Source organism: Melozone crissalis, unplaced genomic scaffold (genome assembly GCF_028551555.1).
Source record: "Melozone crissalis strain CALT ecotype California unplaced genomic scaffold, PUWL_Pcris_2 ptg000035l_1, whole genome shotgun sequence".
NCBI classification, from domain to species: Eukaryota; Metazoa; Chordata; class Aves; order Passeriformes; family Passerellidae; genus Melozone; species Melozone crissalis.
Genome location: NW_026535813.1, coordinates 9,789,196 through 9,808,193, shown reverse-complemented (window position 1 = coordinate 9,808,193; position 18,998 = coordinate 9,789,196). Strand labels below are relative to the sequence as shown.

The window sequence follows — 18,998 nt, the reverse complement described above, 5'->3', positions numbered from 1 at the left end:
TATTCTCAGATGAATCCCATCAGGCCACATAGATTTGTAGGGATCCAGCTGGAGCAGCAGATTCCACACAATTTCAGGTTTGGCTGGGAGTTGACCATTCTTGCATTCATGGTCCTCCAGCTCTGGGCACTGAGACCCCCTTGGTCCATCACCTGTGTTTAAGACAGAGGCAAAGAATGCATTAAATACCTCTGCCTTGTCTCTGTCCCTGTTTGTGAGGTGACCATCCTCCTCCTGTAATGGGCTGATGGTTTTTTTACACTGCATTTTGCCATTAATTAATTTGAAAAAACTCTTTTTATTGCCCCCCACAGTTCTTGCACCTTCAACTCCAGTTGGGTTTTGGCCACACAAAGTTTCTCCCTACAGTGGTGAGCAGCATTTCTGTATTTTTCCCATGTCACATGACCTTTCTTCCACTGGGCATACACCTTCCATTTTTGCCTTATTTCTGAGGGAAGGACCCTGTTCAGCCAAGCCAGCCTTCTGCCTCACCTGCTTGACTTCTGACATTTGGGAATTGCCTGATCCTGGGCCCTTAGGAGGTGATGTTTAAAAAGTGACCAGCACTGATGGACCCCAGCACCTGCAAAAACATTTTCCATGGGGACCTTACCTACTAATTCCCTGAGCAGCCTGAAGTGTGCTTTCCTCATTTCTGGGGATGAGGTTTTGCTGGCACTTTTCCTTCTGTCAACAGAGGTTTTAGACTCAATCACTTTGTGGTCGCTGTGGCCAAAACAGCTGCCAATCTCCACTCTGTTGACAATCAGTAGATCACGGAGGTCATCTTTCCAAGTCAGCTCCCTTAGGACCTGTTCCATAAAGTTTTCATCCAGGTTTTTTAGGAACCTTCTGGCCCAGGTTTTACCAGCTGTGTGATGCTCCCAGTTAACTTCTGGCAGGCTGAAGTCCTCCCTAAGGACAAGGGCAGTTTACTTGGAAGCATCCCTTAGTTCCTCAAAAAATAATTTGTCAGTGTCATTGTCCCGTCTTGGAGATCTATAGTAGACTCCCACAATGACAGCCACATTATTTGTTTGCCCCTTTATTCTTACCTGGGAGTTCTCAACTGTGCTATTGCCAACTGGGAGCTCCATACATACCCTTCTATTACATACAGTGCCACCTGTCTGCCTCTTCTGCCCTGCCTATCCCTCCTGAATAGTCTGGAACCATCCAGCAGGGCACTCCAGTCACAGGACTCATCCCACCAGGTTTCACTTATGCCAATGATGTCAAATCTCTGGGACTGGGCCAAAGCCTACAGCTCCTCTTGCTTGTTCCTCATGCTGCATGCGTTAGTGTCAAAACATTTCAGGTGTGGTACATTGTATCCAACACCTTGTGAAGTAGATTGAGGGATCTCATTAGTGCTCCTTTCCTCAAGTTTTTGCACACCATCCCATCACTCATCACTAGCAAGCCTGGTTTTATCCCTCTCCCCCTTCCAAGCTAGTTTAAAACTCTATCAACAAGCCCCACTAGCTCTTGTGCTAGAACTCTCTTGCCCCTCTGAGATAGGCGCATCCTGTCAGGCGTCAGTAGACCAAGTGTTGAGTAATTCATCCCATAGTCAACTGTGCTGGTTTGACCAGGAAATGGGAATTCTGAGATGCTGTGGTCAAACCAATGGGTGCTCAGATTTTGATATTGGCACCTGATGTTGCCAGTGGGGTTCGGACACACCTCTGAGAACACACAGGGGTTAAAAACCAGAGCTGCACCCCTGGGAAGCTGTCTTTGGTCTTCGTCGGGAAAGCGGTCGGATCTCCCTCCCCCGTTCAGCTGCTGCTGCTGGGCAGGGGGAGGGGCAGCCATGTGGTAGGCCTGGGCCTGGACAGAGATGGGGGGTGAAGAGGCCCTTGAGGATGGAAGGGTGGAGGAGCACCAAGAGACATCGGGCAGTCACCCCCCCCCCCCCTTCCCCAGGAGAGAGAGAGGGAGAGCCGGCATCTGAATTTGATAGCGGCCGGCCCAGGAGGAGAAGGAGGGAAAGTGCAGCGAGAAGGTGCCTGGCAGGGCAGTGTGGGAGTTCCGGAGCTCTGGGACAGGCAGAGACTGAAAATTTTAACCCTTTTCTTGCATGATTGAGACCTTGCAAATGTTGATCCTCCTAGAGCTGAATGAGAAGAGAGATAAGAGATGAGATAAGAAGGGATGGGCCACAAGGGAAGAGGAAAAGACTCGAGTGGGGGAGAGATGATGGAGTGGCCTTTTGGCTGGACTTTTCTTGTGTGGCCATAGACGGAACCATTTTTTTCCTGTGACACAGAGACTGCATTTAGGGGGAGGCAGTGCCTCAGAACCGGGAGGGTTCAGTGTGGGTACCTCTCGGCCCCAGGGGGTGAAAAATTTGGGGGGGACAGATGTCCCAAAGGAGAGACTGTGCCTTTTTTGGAGTGAGACAAGGCATCCTTGAAAGACAACCCTAGAAGCAGCTCTGGTCCATGCACAGTGGTGAGAGCACTGGGCATGGAAGGAAGGTGTCACGATGGCAAAGGATTTCCGGGCGGTGCTGAGTGACATGGAAACACACAAGGTTTCAACGTGTTTCCAGGGGAAGCCTATGGTGCAAGAAGGACTCCTCTCCTCTTCATGAACTGAAGATTAAGTATTTTAAAGGGTGGTGCTGGACTGAGGGTTGGTGATTTGGGGGAATGTATTGCATTGGGAAATTTGGTGGGGAGGGAAGAGGAAAATGCTTTTGTAAGGTTTTCATTTTCCTTGTGTTTTTTTTTTTTTTTGTCTTTTCTTGTAGTCTAGTTAATAAAGTTTTCTTTATTTCTAAGCAGGAGCCTGCTTTGCTTATTCCTGGTCACATCTCACAGCAGACACCAGGGAGAGGGTGTTCTCATGGAGGCACTGGCATTGTGCCAGGTCCAACCATGGCATCAACAAACCCAAATTTTTTCCCCTGACACCAATCTCGGAGCTATGCATCGTCCTGATGAATCTGCCTAATCCTATCAATACTATTTGTTGTTACTGGAAGAATTGAGGAAATCACTACCTGTGCTCCTGATCCCTCTGCCAATTGTCCCAGGGCCCTGAAGTCTCTTTTGATTGTACTTGGACTTCTCTTTGTTATTTCACCACTGCCAGTTTGAACAACCAACAGCAGATAACAATCAGAAGGACTTACCAGACTGGAGAGTTTTCCAGTGGTGTCCCTTATGTGAGCCCCTGGGAGACAGCAAACTTCTGTGAGTTGTGTCTGGTCTGTATATTAGGCCATCCGTTCCCCTTAAAAAGGAGTCTTCAATTACTCTTTTTTTCCTCCTAACAGAGGAGGTCTTGATGCGGGGTAGAGGTGGTGTTGTTTTAAGATGTCCCATGATCCCAGAAAGACCCACCTCATCAGTTGTCCGGCCTTCTAGTTCCAGAGCCTCATACCTGTTGAGCCATGGAGAAATAGTGATGTGTTACTCTTCAAGCCAGGTCGTATGAGCTCTCAGAGAAACCCATCACACCCAAGATAGCTCAGCCACCCCAAACAGCATAAAATTAGCAGGATGTCTTCTGAAGTAGTGTTGGAAACAGAAAAAAGTTTAATAAAAGGCAAAATAACAAAGCTCTTACAGAGAAAAACTGAGCCAGGGACAAGAGGTTCTTGCTTCTGCTAAAACATCCCACAAAAACAGTTATTTCCTTTGTTCTCTTCCTTTTCTAGTGAATTACCTAGGCAGGACCTCTTGGCCTCTGTCCAATCAGACAGCCTCAGGTCTGAGGTGAAGTCCCAAAGGTCCTATGAGGTATCTTTTGTACCAAATTGGGAGAGAAGCTTCTGGGTTTTTTGCCTTTTTAAGCAAAGAATAATTTGGTCACTCTGTCAACAGGGGGCACATTCCTACAAAAAAGGAAGGAGAAGAGCATCATAAAGCCTGTATATCTTCTATAGAGCCACTGTCCTGAAGAAAGAGAGGTTTTAAAAATCAATTCTAGTGGGATGTCTGTTTCACCTCCATGTGCAAACCTCCTCTCTTGACCATTTGCAGTCACATCATTGACTCAGCACCATTTACTGCCACTGTCCTAGAGAAGCTTTTCAGTTATCATCCTCTTCCTCACATCCTTGCCCAGTATCCCCAGCTACTCACCCTTATCCAGCACAGCTGATGATGTGGACTTTTCAAATTACGTTTTTTAATTTTGTTCTCCTCTTGTGCATTTCTGGAGGTTTTCAGTAGTTTAGGTTTTAAGGAGGACAGGAAAACTGTCTGTTGTCCTTAGATGTAGGAATATTACAGAAATCACTTTTTTTTTTGCACACATGAAAACGCTAAATATGACCACCTAGGATTATTATAAATATTACTGGAAATGTAGATGTACAGCGAAAAATATCCTGTCCCTGGAAACCAATAAGCTTCAGCTCCTGTTTTTTTAATCTTTTTATAATTAGTGGAAAATAATTTCTTGCTCCTTTTTATTTTGCTCTCTCAGGCCCCCTCTGTTCTTGACATCTCTCCTGAAGGGATGGAGAACTCGTTAGTGGCATCAGCCTCCTCAGAGGCAGGGAGCAGCCACTCTCAAGAGATCGAGGAGCTGGAGCGTTTCATTGACAGTTATGTCCTGGAGTACCAGGTCCAGGGGCTGCTGATGGATAAAATGGAGGGGGATGGTGAGAGCCAGAAGACGCAGTCCCACATCTCACAGGTAGGTGGACAAAGGGCACATTGTGGGATGGGAGAGGGGCTGTCAAATGCTGGTGGCTTACAGCCTGGATTGGGGATGCACATCCAGCTTAAGCAGGATGTAGTAAAACACAAGATTTGGGGCAGCTTGCTTGCACAGCTATATATGAGGTCTCTAACCAGCTGGTAGAGGTCTCCTGCCAACTGAATTTTAGGTTTTATGGTCTCAAGATGCATCATTGGAAATGTTCAAGGTCAGGTTGGATGGGGCTTTGAGCAACCTGGTCTAGTTGAAGGTGTCCCTGCCCATGGCAAGGGAGTTGGAACTAGATGAGCTTTGAAGGTGCCTTCCAACCCAGGCCATTCTAGGATTCTATGATTCTATGAATACATGAAGTCTTTCAGGACATAAGTACTTGACCAATTGATTGATCCAAGTTAAATTCAATCTTCACACAAGAAGACCATCCTACAGACTCAATTGTCCTCAACATGCTTCATGCAACCGTGAAGTCTCTGCAGTCACTACAGTTTACTGCCTTAAAGGATGCATTAAGAATGAATTCTCATCTCCCAAAGATATTTTTTTCCACCTCATATCCCAAATTTGGATAAGAAATAATCAGGAATTTTAATTTCTGATTTTGTCTTCCTGATCACTTCTTAGCAAATCAAGGAATAAGCACTCTTATATCCTGAAGCTTGCTGGAGTAACCCTGGTGGAAGCCAGCCTGATTGAAAGTGGCATGTTCTCTCTTAATGAGAGCCAGAGGAAAAAGAATGGGTTTAGAGGGAAGGCACTGGACTGAGACCAAGAAAATTGTTTTTAACTGTGAGTTTCTGCTGGCAACTTAATCTTTAATGTTGGGCAAGTTGCTTAATCTCTCTGCAGTTCTTTTCCTTCTGGCTGTAAAATGGTTTTTCCTGTCTGAGGGAGGATAAATACACTTACCCATGTGTGTGAGATGCTCAGATGGTACCACATCCCCTGATAGCCTCTCTGTGCTGGGGGAAGGAATGGAAGGCACACTGTATGCTGCTTCATCCTCCATACCGCTCACAGCAGGGCTGAATCCATCACCAGTCTAGAAAATTCCAAGGTGTGGATGTTCCCATGGTGGGGATGTCTCCAACCTTGCTCCCACCAGGAAAGAGAGGAAAGTCAGAGGGAAAATGTAATTTTCTTTTGTCTGCAGACATAATAATAGTTGAGCTGTACCTTGGGAAAACTTTCCAGGCATGTGGTTGCACTCCAAACTGTTAAAGGAGATGGGGATAGGTGTAGTAGAAGGCTCTCAAGCATGATAGTATCATGAGCTTCTCCAGGTAGGTCAGCAGAGGTAGCAGGAGAGTGATGAGCAGCTCTTTAATGAGAGGCTGAGGTCCTCCATCTGTGAGCTAGAACCAATAAGGGCAGAGCTGTGTAGGGATTATGGGTAGTTCTATTGGTGGCTCTTCCTCTTATTTTGTGGCCTCATCCATACCTGTCAAAGAGCTCTCAGGTGGTTGCTGCTTGTATGAAATTGACTTTTCATTTTCTCGACTCGTCGGCCTTGGTGATGACATCCAAGCAGTGAGTCTCTCTGGAGCAGCCAAACATTTCCAGGATGAAAGACCTCAGAAATGGGGATGGTCACCGAGGTTCAGTCTCAGCTTTGTTGGTAGGTGTGGAGAGCCATGAAGGTATACAGCTGAGGGAAAAGTAAAAAAGGTAGTTGTGAAGCATTTCCCAGGCTTGATTCTTTAATATTAGGCTCTCTCAAGCACCACTTTATAAACAATAAGATTCTCAGACAGTCTTCCCATAACAGGCAAAACATTCTGTCCTTGGGTTCTCTGGGAATAGATAGCTGTTTTGAGAACTTTTCATATCACAGTGAGAACGCTGTCCTGTTTTCAATAAACAAATCATAGGTATTGTAAAACAAAAGGAGGGGTTAGAGTTTTCTCTGTTAACCTATCGTGAGCTTGGATTTTGCAATATGCATGAAGTTCATTAACACTATTATAAAAGTGGCTGGTTTGATCAATAAATCGGAGTTCGATGTTCATCAATCGGATGGTCATCTCCCTTCACTTCAACAGGTAGGGGTGACAAAATGACTTTAGAATTAGGCAGCATCCTTTATATTTGTTTAATGAAAAATGCTTTTAAAAAATATTATGTTTTCCTCACTATGATGCAGCCCTTCCTTTCTTCGAGGGAAAAACCCCAACAAAACAAATTACCCCAAACTGAATTATTTTTGTGGAGGCACCTTGGGGGAAGCTGACCAAAGCAGCTCATGGTCCCCCATGGCCGGGAAGTCTCCTGATGTCCACGTCCTTCACCATGGGGCAAAGCCGGTGTGAGAGTAGTGCTGTCATCCAGTGGCACGTCACAGTTGCCACATTTTTTGTTTTATTTAAAATAAAACCATAGTTTTTCTAGAAGCTCAAGGCTCATATCTGTCCCTGAAGTGAATGGAGTTGGGAAAAGCAGAAATTTCCCAACTTTCCGTGGAAGACTCCATAGAAAAGAGTTATCAAGTCAAGTCACCTTGGTGCATACCACATGCCTGAGATACCAAACACTGATGGAGTCTGCTAGGAAATAGTGGGGATGGATTTTATTGCAAAGCATAATTTCAGGTGCCTTCCTGTAATCGTTCCTGCATCTTCCCTCTGTTTGCCATCAGCAGGTGGAGTGTTTCCTAGCCAAAGCCTGTGGGATGATCCTCTAAAATGAGGGAGTGTTGCACATGTACTGTGATGCCTGCAGCCAGATGGTGTTTGCTGTGTGCTGTGGACAGACACAGCAGTTTTCTCCTGACTATTATTTTATACAATGCCTTTTTTTATCCCTATTACAGTGGACAGCGTGTTGTAGTGAGCAGCTTGATGGCAGCTGTTCCCTATCCCAAGGGAAGGGCTCATCATCTCATGAACACAGTCAGGTAGGAGTTGTGTTTAGCTCTTCCTCACCAAACCTTTTCTTTTGTTCTTGTACTGTCTCATGCATCAGCATGAAGCCTGCCCATGCTGCCAACTTTCCCTTTCCCATGGCAGGGAGATGTGTCCCTCTGTTTGGCATCTGAAAGCTCATTCCCACCCAAACCATGGAAGATGAGCAACATCCCAATGTGAGGATGGATTTTTTGACCAGGAGCTTATTGCTCTGTTATAAAAGGGAAAAAATATGGAGTGTCTCATTTATTGCTGAAGAGCTTCTTGTGGCCACCTGTGAAAGCAACCTATTTGGAGCATCAAAGCTGACTTGAAAGTATGAGATGTAGCTGGGATGAGTGATCTTTGTGTAGCTGTGCTTCTTGGTTATATGTCACAACACAAGGATGATGTTATAGGGAAGAGGATTAAATAGCTGAGGGAGTGAATTGGGAAAAGCAAAATTGTATGTGTCAAGAACCTGTTTGGTGTACAATGACAGAAGCCAGGTGTAAGTTGATTTGGGTGGTTGTACATGGTGTGAACGTCAGTGAACAGTATTTACCAAGTGCTGTTGGAGGTGGCTGTCTCTCCTCTGCGTGAGCACTAGCATGGGAGAGGGTTGGGTAGGGTAGAGGAATGGCTCTGACCATTGTCATCTGGTTAAGGAGCTACTGTGCCACCATGAGACTATCGACTGTAAGAACAGTGTTTGCCTGAGGAGATTTGAGACTGAGGTGGCTGAGGAAAGGGTGAAGTGGCATTTGCAGTAGCTGTGGCTGATATATATGCCACCTGGAGAAGGGGCTTCAGGCTGGTGATTTTGGTGCTCTTGTCTTGCTTGATGTCCTCCAGGCTTCAGTCCCACAAGTGGGATCCATGAAAAGAAACCTGGGAGCCTCTTGCAAGGTGTACAAGAGGCTGTGTCAGTCAGAGCAGTGCCTATTGCAACTTTAATTTTGGGTACAATTTCTTCCTGCACAGAGACGTGATGGAAACTGCTTGGCTGTGGGATGGGGGCTCATGCATGCCCTCCCTGCCATGGGTCTGGACGCAAGGATGCTGGGAATATCTATACCAACACCTGTGTCTGACAAAGACAAGATCTTGTTGTGTAGGAAGGTGCATGCTGTATGGAAATGCTGCTTCAGATGAACCTTTGAAGGTGCCAAAAGAAATTGTGGACCTAATTTATTATAGTTTTGATCTGCTCAGAAATATTCACCATCAAAACCTCATCCATGTTCCAGCTGGCTGCTTGATATTCAGCTGTGAAGCTAGCCACTTCCATTGAACCTCCTTGGGTTGCTAAGGGTGATAAGAGGACCAGATGTTTACCCTGGGGGTAGAAGGTCCCTTGCTCTTCACCCAAAGGCTCAGCTAATGTGCTGAGCTGGTGGGTACTACAGGAGGATGCAGGAGTGTCATGGTTTAGCCCTGGCACAAAGCCAGTGCCTCCATGAGAATACCCTCTCCCTGGTGTCTGCTGTGAGATGTGACCAGGAATAAGCAAAGCAGGCTCCAGCTTAGAAATAAAGAAAACTTTATTAACTAGACTACAAGAAAAGAAGAGGAAAAAAAACTATAAGGAAAAAGAAAAAAAAGAAAACCTTACAAAAGCACCTTCCTCCTCCCCCCCCCACCAAATTTCCCAATGCAATACATTCCCCCAAATCACCAACCCTCAGTCCGGCACCACCCTTTAAAATACTCAATCTTCAGTTCATGAAGAGGAGAGGAGTCCTTCTTGCATCATAGGCTTCCCCTGGAAACACGTTGAAACCTCGTGTGTTTCCATGTCACTCAGCACCACCCGGAAAGTCTTTTGCCATCGTGACACCTTCCTTCCATGCCCAGTGGTCTCACCACTGTGCATGGACCAGAGCTGCTTTTAGGGTTGTCTTTCAAGAATGCCTTGTCTCACTCCAAAAAAGGCACAGTCTCTCCTTTGGGACATCTGTCCCCCCCAAATTTTTCACCCCCTGGGGCCGAGAGGTACCCACACTGAACCCTCCCGGTTCTGAGGCACTGCCTCCCGCTAAATGCAGTCTCTGTGTCACAGGAAAAAAATGGTTCAGTCTATGGCCACACAAGAAAAGTCCAGCCAAAAGGCCACTCCATCATCTCTCCCCCACTCGAGTCTTTTCCTCTTCCCTTGTGGCCCATCCCTTCTTATCTCATCTCTTATCTCTCTTCTCATTCAGCTCTAGGAGGATCAGCATTTGCAAGGTCTCAATCATGCAAGAAAAGGGTTAAAATTTTCAGTCTCTGCCTGTCCCAGAGCTCCGGAACTCCCACACTGCCCTGCCAGGCACCTTCTCGCTGCACTTTCCCTCCTTCTCCTCCTGGGCCGGCCGCTATCAAATTCAGATGCCGGCTCTCCCTCTCTCTCTCTCCTCTCCCCTGGGGACTGGAGGGGTGAGGGGGTGGCTGTCTGATGTCTCTTGGTGCTCCTCCACCCTGCCATCCTCAAGGGCCTCTTCACCCCCATCTCTGTCCAGGCCCAGGCCTACCGCAGGGCTGCCCCTCCCCCGCCCAGCAGCAGCAGCTGAATGGGGGAGGGAGATCCGACCTCTTTCCCTCGAAGTCCCAAGAGAGCTTACTGGGGGAGCAACTCTGGTTTTTAACCCCTGTGTGTTCTTGGAGGTGTGTCCGAACGTCAGTGGATACATCAGGTGCCAATATTAAAATCTGAGCCCCCATTGGTTTGACTACAGCATCCCAGAATTCCCATTTTCCGGTCAAACCAGCACACAGAGCGACCATCCCCGAGAGAGACTTTCTGAATTTGTCACCTTTTTCAGAGCAGTGAAAGAGTGGTATCATCCAGTATTGTTCATTTTGTGTGCTGGGGGGTGCTGTGCCTGTTAAATACACAGATTCTTTCCACTTCTCTCGGAGGAATCCTTCCCAAACCGATTGGGGGGAGGGGCCGTGTGGGTTTGCTTTCTGAAGGGGCCCCCTTTTGGAGGTTTTCTCCCAAATTTTCCCTAAACCAGGACAGACAGGTACAGGCTTCCTCCATTTGCTGAATGGTGGGTTCAGGGTCTGAAGGGAGCGCTCTTATAATTTTCTTGCATTCTGCATTCGCGTTGGACACTGCTAGCTTGCTGAGCAGCTCCTCTCCAGCCCTTGGGCAATCTATTTGCTTATCAATAGTGTCTTTTAGTCTATCTATGAATTTAATAAATGTCTCATCAATGCTCTGGTGAATGTCAGATAAAATTTGTTGTGGGGTGGTGCCATCTGGTGTTTGAAATAAAGCATTCTGGGCAGAATTTTTAATGTCCTCTAAAACAGTTCTGGGGATAAATTGTGCCTGCTCATGCTTGTTTTTGAAATTGTCATCTCCATTTAATTTCACTAAAGTCAAATGGGTCTGTCCATCCTCACCTTTGTAATTATTTAATAATGATTTTAGTTGTTTTTTCCAAATATATTCCCACAGAAAAATCTCTTTGGGTGAGAGGAGGAGGGACGTAATGTGCTGAAGGTCGTGTGGCACAAGGGCATGGCCTGAGAAAGTCACTCGTAAAAGGTTTTTAAATTAGGGTGATTTCCTCCCATAATCTTTACATAATTCCTTAAGTTCCCCATATGGAATTGACTCTCACTTAGTGTTCCTCCCTCTTTTAAATATAACTGGGGCTGCTGGGATTTGCAGCTTTCTAGCTATATCCCAATCACCCTCCCGAGCTGCTTGCTTTCATACCTCTGCCCAGTGATCTCCAGAATCAGTATCTGAATCTGAGGAATCACTGCCCTTCTCTGAGGAGGGAGATGTGCTGGCATGGCCATGAGAGCCCCGGCTGACTGGCAAGCCCTGGGGCTTGGGGTCTTTGGTATCCAAGATGGCTACCTTCTGGTCAGCTTCACTTCCGGTTCCCAAAGTGGAAGCGTGGGAACCAGGAGCGGCCAGGTTGGAGGGGGCAGGGGCTGCACAAGGGCAGGGCTTCCCAATGGAAGCAGAAAGGTCCTGATGGGAGGGCAAAGCCCGATGTGGAAGTGAAGCCCGACACGGGGGCAGGAGAGGGGAAGGGAGGAGGAGGAGGATCACAGGCGCCATTTTGTGTGGCTACGGCAGGAAATTTCGCACCAGATCATTCAAAATGGAGGGTCCACCCATGAGGCTGGTGCCATTTTGAGCCATAGAACTGAATGGGGGAATTGGGCACATGGGCATAGGAAAGAGGGTTAGGTTGGAGCCCTGGGTGGCATGGCCAATGTCATCCTGAGAAGGGGACAGGAGAGAACCAGAGACAGCAGAAGGCAGGTAGCTCTCCTGCGCCTTTAGGCGGTTTCCATCTCCAGACCTGTCCTGAGTGGCGAAGGAACAGGGACATGGGGGGAGGGACAAAACAGCTGGGGTAATAATTGGAGTACTGAACTCAACATTCCTTGAATTCCCCCCCAAACTCTCAACCACTTCATAAATAGAGAAAATTTGGATAAAATTTCCCAACCTGAAAATTCCCCTCAGATTGCAAGATATAGAACTTTTTCCCAACTTTCTCCCAGACTGCACTGGAAAAGGGCGAGGCTCCAGAATACTTGCAGTACATCGATGACATCATCGTGTGGGGCAGGACAGGAGAGGAAGTTTTTGAGAAAGGGGATAAAATAGTCCAGATTTTCCTGAAAGGTAGTTTTGCCATCAAACAAAGTAAAGGGACCTGATCAGGAAATTAAGTTCCTAGGAGTTAAGTGGCAAGACAGATGCCCAGATTCCAACCAAGGTTATCAGTAGAATAGATGCTATGTCCCTCTGATCATCAAGAAAGAAACACAAGCTTTACTAGGCACCATGGGTTTTTGGAAGATGCACATCCCCAAGTACATCCAGATTGTAAGTCTTCTCTACCTTGTGACATGAAAGAAAAATGACTTCAAGTGGAGCCCTGAGAAACAGCAAGCCTTTGAACAGATCAAGCAGGAAATTGGCCATGTGGTAGGCCTTGGCCCAGTCAGGACAGGAGAGGATGTGAAGAACATGCTCTACACCACAGCCACGGATAATGGTCCTTCTTGGAGCCTCAGCCGGAAGGTACCTCGAGAGACTCGAGAATGACCTCTCAGGTTCTGGAGTTGGGAAAACGCATATGGGCTGCCGAAGAGTGGCAAGACATCGTTACCTAGGTAGAGAAGCTGATAGTGAAAGTCTGCCATGTAGATGCACATGTGCCTGAGAGTTGGGCTAATGAGGAGCACCACAACAACAGACAAGTGGATTGGGCAGCCAAGATCCAAGTGTCATAGGTAGATCTAGACTAGCAACATAAGGGAGAGTTATTTCTGGCTCAGTGGGCCCATGACACCTCAGGTTATCAGGGAAGAGATGCAACATACTGATGGGCTCATGACTGAGGAGCGGACTTAAACATGGACACTATATCCCAGGTTATCCATAAGTGTTAAAAGTGTGCTGCAATCAAGCAGGCCAAGTGGGTAACAACCCTGTGGTATGGGGGTAAGTGATCTAAGTATGGGGATTCCTGGCAGATCAATTACATCACACCACTGCAAACCTGGCAAGGCAAGCATTACATGCTTACAATGGTAGAAGCAACCACTGGATGGCTGGAGACGTACCCAGTGTCTCACACCACTGCCCGGAACACCATCCTGGGCCTTGAAAAGCAAGTCCTTTGGTGACATGGCACCCCTGGAAGAATTGAGTTAAACAGTGGGACTAATTTCAAAAGTAGCCTCATAGACACCTGGCCTAGAGAACATGCTATTGAGTGTATTGTATTCCCTATCATGCACAAGTTCCTAGGAAAGTCGAATGATACAATGGACTGTTAAAAACCACGCTGAAGTGAATGTGCAGTGGAACCTTCAAGCAGTGGGATCTGCATTTAGCAAAGGCTATATGGTTGGTTAACTTCAGAAGTTCCACTAACTTAACTGGCCCTGCTCAATCCAAACCCCTGTGTACAGCTGATGGAGATAAAGTCCCTGTCGTGCATATGAGAGGTATGTTAGGAAGGATGGTGTGGATTAATCCCATTTTGAGCAAAGGCAAACCTGTCAGTGGGATTGTTTTTGCTCAAGGAGCTGGTTACACTTGGTTGTAGGAGTGACGAGGGGTAGGATGGTTGGGATGGAAGGAGACGAGAGATCTCTGAAGCTAGGTCTTGGAACTTGTGGTTTATTGTAAAGGGTGTGCGTGCAGGGGCCCTGCTTGGAGCTGCCAGCTGCAGCCCGGAGCAGGCCCGAAAGAGGGAGAGAGAGGTAAAGAGAGTGGTAAAGAGAAAGAAGGCAAAAGCATGGTAAAGAGGATGAGAGAGAGCGAGGTTGTTGCTATAATACTATAAGTCTTCTTCTGTGTTGAATATTCTAATTTTTATTAACTAATCTAATACTTTCAGGACTTCTGCTGGTCAGAGTGACCCCGAGATATGTTAGAAAGTCTCTTTTCCCAGCCTGGTGGTCGAAGAAGGAGTCAGAACTCTTCAGCTCTCGGTCTCAAGGTTGTTTATTGTTTCTTATCTATAAAATTCTTTCTCTGGCCTGTCGAGGTTCGTTCAGCAGGTCAGACAGAGGTACTCCAGCTGCCCTTGGGGCGGTATCTTTTTATATTAAAAACTACGTGTACATTATTTACTATAACTTCCCAATACCTATCACCTATGTTAGACAGTGAGCTTCTACTCTAAACCAATCCAGAAGTGCCAGCATCACAGCAGAAGATGGAGGCAAAGAAGAAGAAGGAGAAAGACTGGACACGCCCGGATTCCTCCACCTTGCCTTCTGAACCCCCATTCTAAAAACCCCAAAATTCTACATTTTGCACCCCGTGACAAACTAATTATTATTCTACTTAGACTTTCATGGCTTGCAGATCCTCATATAAGACTGGTAATTTTTTCCATGGGTCATAATCAAAGTCACAGGCATCTTGGGCTCTGTGCTAAGGTCTCTGAGCCCCCTGGCAGGGGTTCGGGCAATCCAGGACAGCCAGAGGGATGTCCTGAATTCCGACATAATACAAGATATAAATCTTATAGCATTTACATACAGCCTATAAGAATTATACATTACCATACTGTGTTACATTTTAAACCCTAAAAACTACTCTTTGGACCCCTTATGCCAAGTTACTAGGGTCTGCTCTGACCCTTGGATTTGTCTGCAAGCAGTGAGTATTGTTTCATCAAAAGGGGATTGCCTTCAGCCAGCCATACTATTGTTTTCCAGTTGTTCAGTAACTAAGGTATCTCAAGGCTTGCTTTCATTTCAATTTCGCTTATAGTTTCCATATTCTTAAAATTTTTTGCCAGGCAATTAGATTTATAAGGCTTTCCTGTTTCATCGTCCCCAACACTTGGTGTATAATGCAGAGGGACAAGGAAACATGTTGTGTACCTCAGGGGCATTTGACTTTGGGTGAGAACAGCCTGTAATGTTGGAATGCATATGTAACACTGGTTGCTGAATGGCACTGCCACTGCATGTTTTAACTACTATGGACAATGAGAATGGTCTGCTCCAGATACATCAGTCATGGACCAAATGAACTCCATCCATGTCCTGGGGAATGGTCAGTGGCTACTGAAATAATTGTATTTGTATGCAGTTATATGTATATCTATAGATATGTATACATCTGAAAGGTATTCATTTGGGCATGAGGTAAATGATATGGAGTAAGGTGCTGTGGTGTTGTGAGGGTCCCCAGGACGAGGTGAGAGATGAGAATTTGACTGCAAGTTCTCAGAAGGCTGATTTATTATTATGTTATGTTATGTTATGTTATGTTATATTATATACTAAAACTATACTAAAGAAAGAGAAAGGATACAGAGAGAAGGCTAGCAAAGAATAATAATAAAAACCCGTGACAAACTCAGAGTCTGACACAGCTGGCTGTGATTGGCCATTAATTAAAAACAATTCACATGTTTGGATAAACAATCTCCAGACCACATTCCAGAGAGGCAAAACATGGAAAAGCTGAGGCTTCTCATCTTCTCAGGAGAAAAAATCCCAGCGAAGGGATTTTTCAGAAAATATCATGGTGAAAGTAAGGGGTGGATAATGTCCTTGGTATCCCAAGATGTTGATGTACTCCATATCTATCTGTTCCAAAAATGTGTTGCTGTCTCTTAAAGTCCTGGCAACGCAGCCAGAAACGAAATCACAAAATCAGGAGGTGCCGGTCTTTTAAAAAAGTCAGGACACCCAAGCCAAGTCCTTTTCTGCCTGGTGGCTTTTGCTTGGGGCAGAAGCTCTACTTCGTTAAAGGTTGTCTCAGGTGGGTTTTTCTGGGTTTGCAACAGCAGCAACTCAGAAAAACTGCATTTCGCAATCAGAAACTCTTTCGGAGTGAATTTTGCAAACCCTGTCAGCGGCACAAAGCTTGAACTGGTCCCAAGGCTGGGCCATGTTGCGTCGGTGCGGAGAGACTGTTTTTTTCCACCCCCTCCCTGCCCTTCCCCAGCCAGCAGCTTGGAAGACAGCAGCACCAATACTGGTGGAGTCCAGCTGGTGGTAGGAGCAAGCGGCAGAAGATGCAGAATGGAGGGTGAGCAGTGCCACATCTCACTACCATGGGGCTTCAGCTTTCTGCTAAAGTCAAGCTACCTGTATGGGTTTGGGATGGGATTCTCATGGGTTTTGTGATGATGATGCTGGTGGGAGACTTTTGTTGTTTGGTTGTTTTTTTAAGGATTGATCATTACTTGTATACTCTTGCCTGGTCCTGGAGCATCACCCATGAGGTTTGTGTGAGCTTTGTGCCTTCCACAGAAAGGAGGTCTGTAAGGAGTATTCATTTTAGCACAAAAAGGCTTTATTAGAGGAGACAAAGCCATCAGAAATGTCTGGGAGAGTTTCTGATGGACATATTTTTGTTCTGGAGTTTTGAACCACCACTGGTAAGGTAGCATTAAAAAGTTGTTCATCTTTGTCAATTAGTCAGAAGTTTTGGGGAAATATTGAGCTTGGTTGTGCTGTTGAGTTTGAACATGAGTATATTTAAGCCATACTTGAATGGACTATTTCAGCTTCAACAGAAGTTGCAACAATTTTTAGTTTAACATTTTTTCTTTTAAAAATATTTTGGTTATATATATATATATATGGTGTGATAAAGATGAGGAACGTGAATGGGGAAAAGACCCCAGGCCATGAGTTAGAGCTAGGAGAGAAGCTGATTTAGTGAACAGGTACATGTGATTTTTATCTAACTGGTTTGTGCTGTACCTGCTGGCTTGTCTTGGTGAGTTTGGACATTGATATGTGGTGCTACCAACCTCCCCATTTATTAGAAGTGTTTTATTGTGGTCAGTCATGTTTCTGGAATTTGAAGGTTGCTTGTAGAGAACCACAACCAAAAGTTGGGTCCACTGACTATAAGTGAATGGTGATGTTTATATTCAGGGTGTGTTTTAAAGTGAAGGGTGTGGATGCTGATGTGGTCCCATGGTAGCATTTGGCACAGAAATTTTTCATACATGGATGAACAAAATGTTAAGTGTGTAGGATACAATAAACTGGTAATTAATCCTTAAAACATCTAGGTGGTGAAGGTTCATTTCTCCCAACCACCTTTTCAGTTACTGCACATCTTTCTCACATCAAATGAGATATTTCTCACTTCTCAGGATGCCTGCAAGGCTGGATCTTCCCCAAAGCTTCCTAAAGTGGCCACCTGCTTGTGTCTCACAAGTGGCATCGATCAAGTTTGTTTTCCCTCTGTGTCAATTTAACAGCTCTCTGAACTTTGTCCCACTCAGTATTTCTCAGCCATTGGAGATTGAGATCAGGGTGTGATGAGGAGGGAAAGAAGGTGCTTTCTACTGTTATTGTAACATGGTGGGAAAAACCATAACCTCTCAAATTTCATCTATATACAACTTGAAAACCAGATGACCTCCTCTTTTCAAGTCAGTACTGATTTTAGGTTATAGCAACCACAATATATTTGAGCTTGCTTGAGACTTGGTCGGTTTGAGGATGAAGAACGTGCAGCTGGAGCAATACAGACACCAGCACTGATGTGTTTTGCTTCCAGTCCCTCATGTTGGGTAAACACTTACATGTTTCTTATACACAAAGGTCAGTTCTGGACCACTGGGTAGCATGACCTTAGGTAGTTTAGGGTCTGCTGTGGAACTGTCTCCCTGACCTATCCAACCCAGGTGGCAGTAGTGGAGCTAGGACCTGGTCTGTGCCCTCAAATTAGTGACCTGGACTTGGCTGTTGTGTGCAAAGAGGAGTTTGAGTATTGAGTCCTTTTGGCTCTTGAAGGCCAAGGTTGCTGTGCCCTTGACTTAGCCCATGGCAGTGGCTGCAGGACCTCATGTAGTCCTGCAAGGATGTCTGAGACAAGAGAAGCCCTCTTTAAGTGTCAGATCTCACACCAGTCCTAAAATGAATGCTTCCCTTTGTATGTCCCAGGTTTTCAGAGTGCTTGAAACAGTTGAATATTCTGCACTCTGGGATTTCATGTCGTTTTTTAGGTCACTTCAAAAGTCTCTCCCAAGTGTCTTGGGGTGATTTTATGATGATGCTTTATTCTCTGTCTGCTTTATGCCCAGAAAACAAGTGCTGTAGCTTTAAGATGGACCCGGAGGATGGGTCAGGGAGCCTTGGGCTCCTGCGCCTGCTCGGTTCAATCTCTCCCTCTCTGGCATGATGGTCAGCAGCTACACGGAATGTTACTTCTTTGCCTTTTTTTTTTTTGGGAGGGGGGATTAATTTTCACCAATTTAGGCACGAAGCTTCTGGGAGTTTTTTTATTTTTCCTTGTCGCAGCCTGGAGGCTTTTCACTGGCAAATATTTTTGGGGGTTTTTTTTTTTGTTTTTTTTTTTGTGTTTCCTCTCCGACCCAGGGAGCCTGCAGGGTGGCTCTAGCCAGTACGAACCCCAGAAAGACTGAGTCAGCAAAAGAAAGGACGTTAAACTCCACCAACTTTGCCGGCTGCGAGGAGAACACCCACACCAGAAATCCAACAGGTGCCCAGCCGCGTCATGAACTCTGTTCTCCTCCCCTCACAGGGACAAAGATGGGCAGTCGCTGTCTTTGCCTCTTGGCCACTCGATGAGATGGGGTGTAATGTTCAATTTCCTTTTTCTGTGCCTTGTGGGCACCTTTTTTTTTTTTTGGTGTTTTTTTTTTGTTAATAAACAGGGCTTTTGCCACTTTCACCTGCTGGTATCAATTTCTCTCATGGGCAGACGAAAAGGGAGTTATTGAAGTCCTTTCCCTTTTAGAGTGCTTTCCCAGGGTGTTTTTTTCCTGAAATTTGTCTCCAAAACCAAGACACTAAGCATCTGAGCAAACCTTTTGAAGCAATTACCCTGACAATACACACCCAAGCACCTTGGGGGATATTTGGGTAGATGGGTCTGGTCTGGTGAGTTATTCTGGTTTTCAGATGACTCATCTTGCTCTTAGGGCTGCCAGCTGAACAAGAAAACTTGCAGGT

General features: G+C 45.8%; 1 protein-coding gene across 1 annotated transcript in view; it reads left to right on the top strand.

Moving 5' to 3' along the window:
- Positions 1-4,479: 4,479 nt before the first annotated feature.
- Positions 4,480-18,998, top strand: part of LOC128941423 (CBP80/20-dependent translation initiation factor-like) — a 487,587-nt gene continuing 473,068 nt past the window's right edge. The window contains exons 1-2 of the mRNA XM_054283182.1: positions 4,480-4,659; positions 7,490-7,573. Of these exons, the coding sequence (XP_054139157.1) occupies positions 4,480-4,659; positions 7,490-7,573 (264 nt within the window). The remainder of the gene's footprint in view (positions 4,660-7,489; positions 7,574-18,998) is intronic.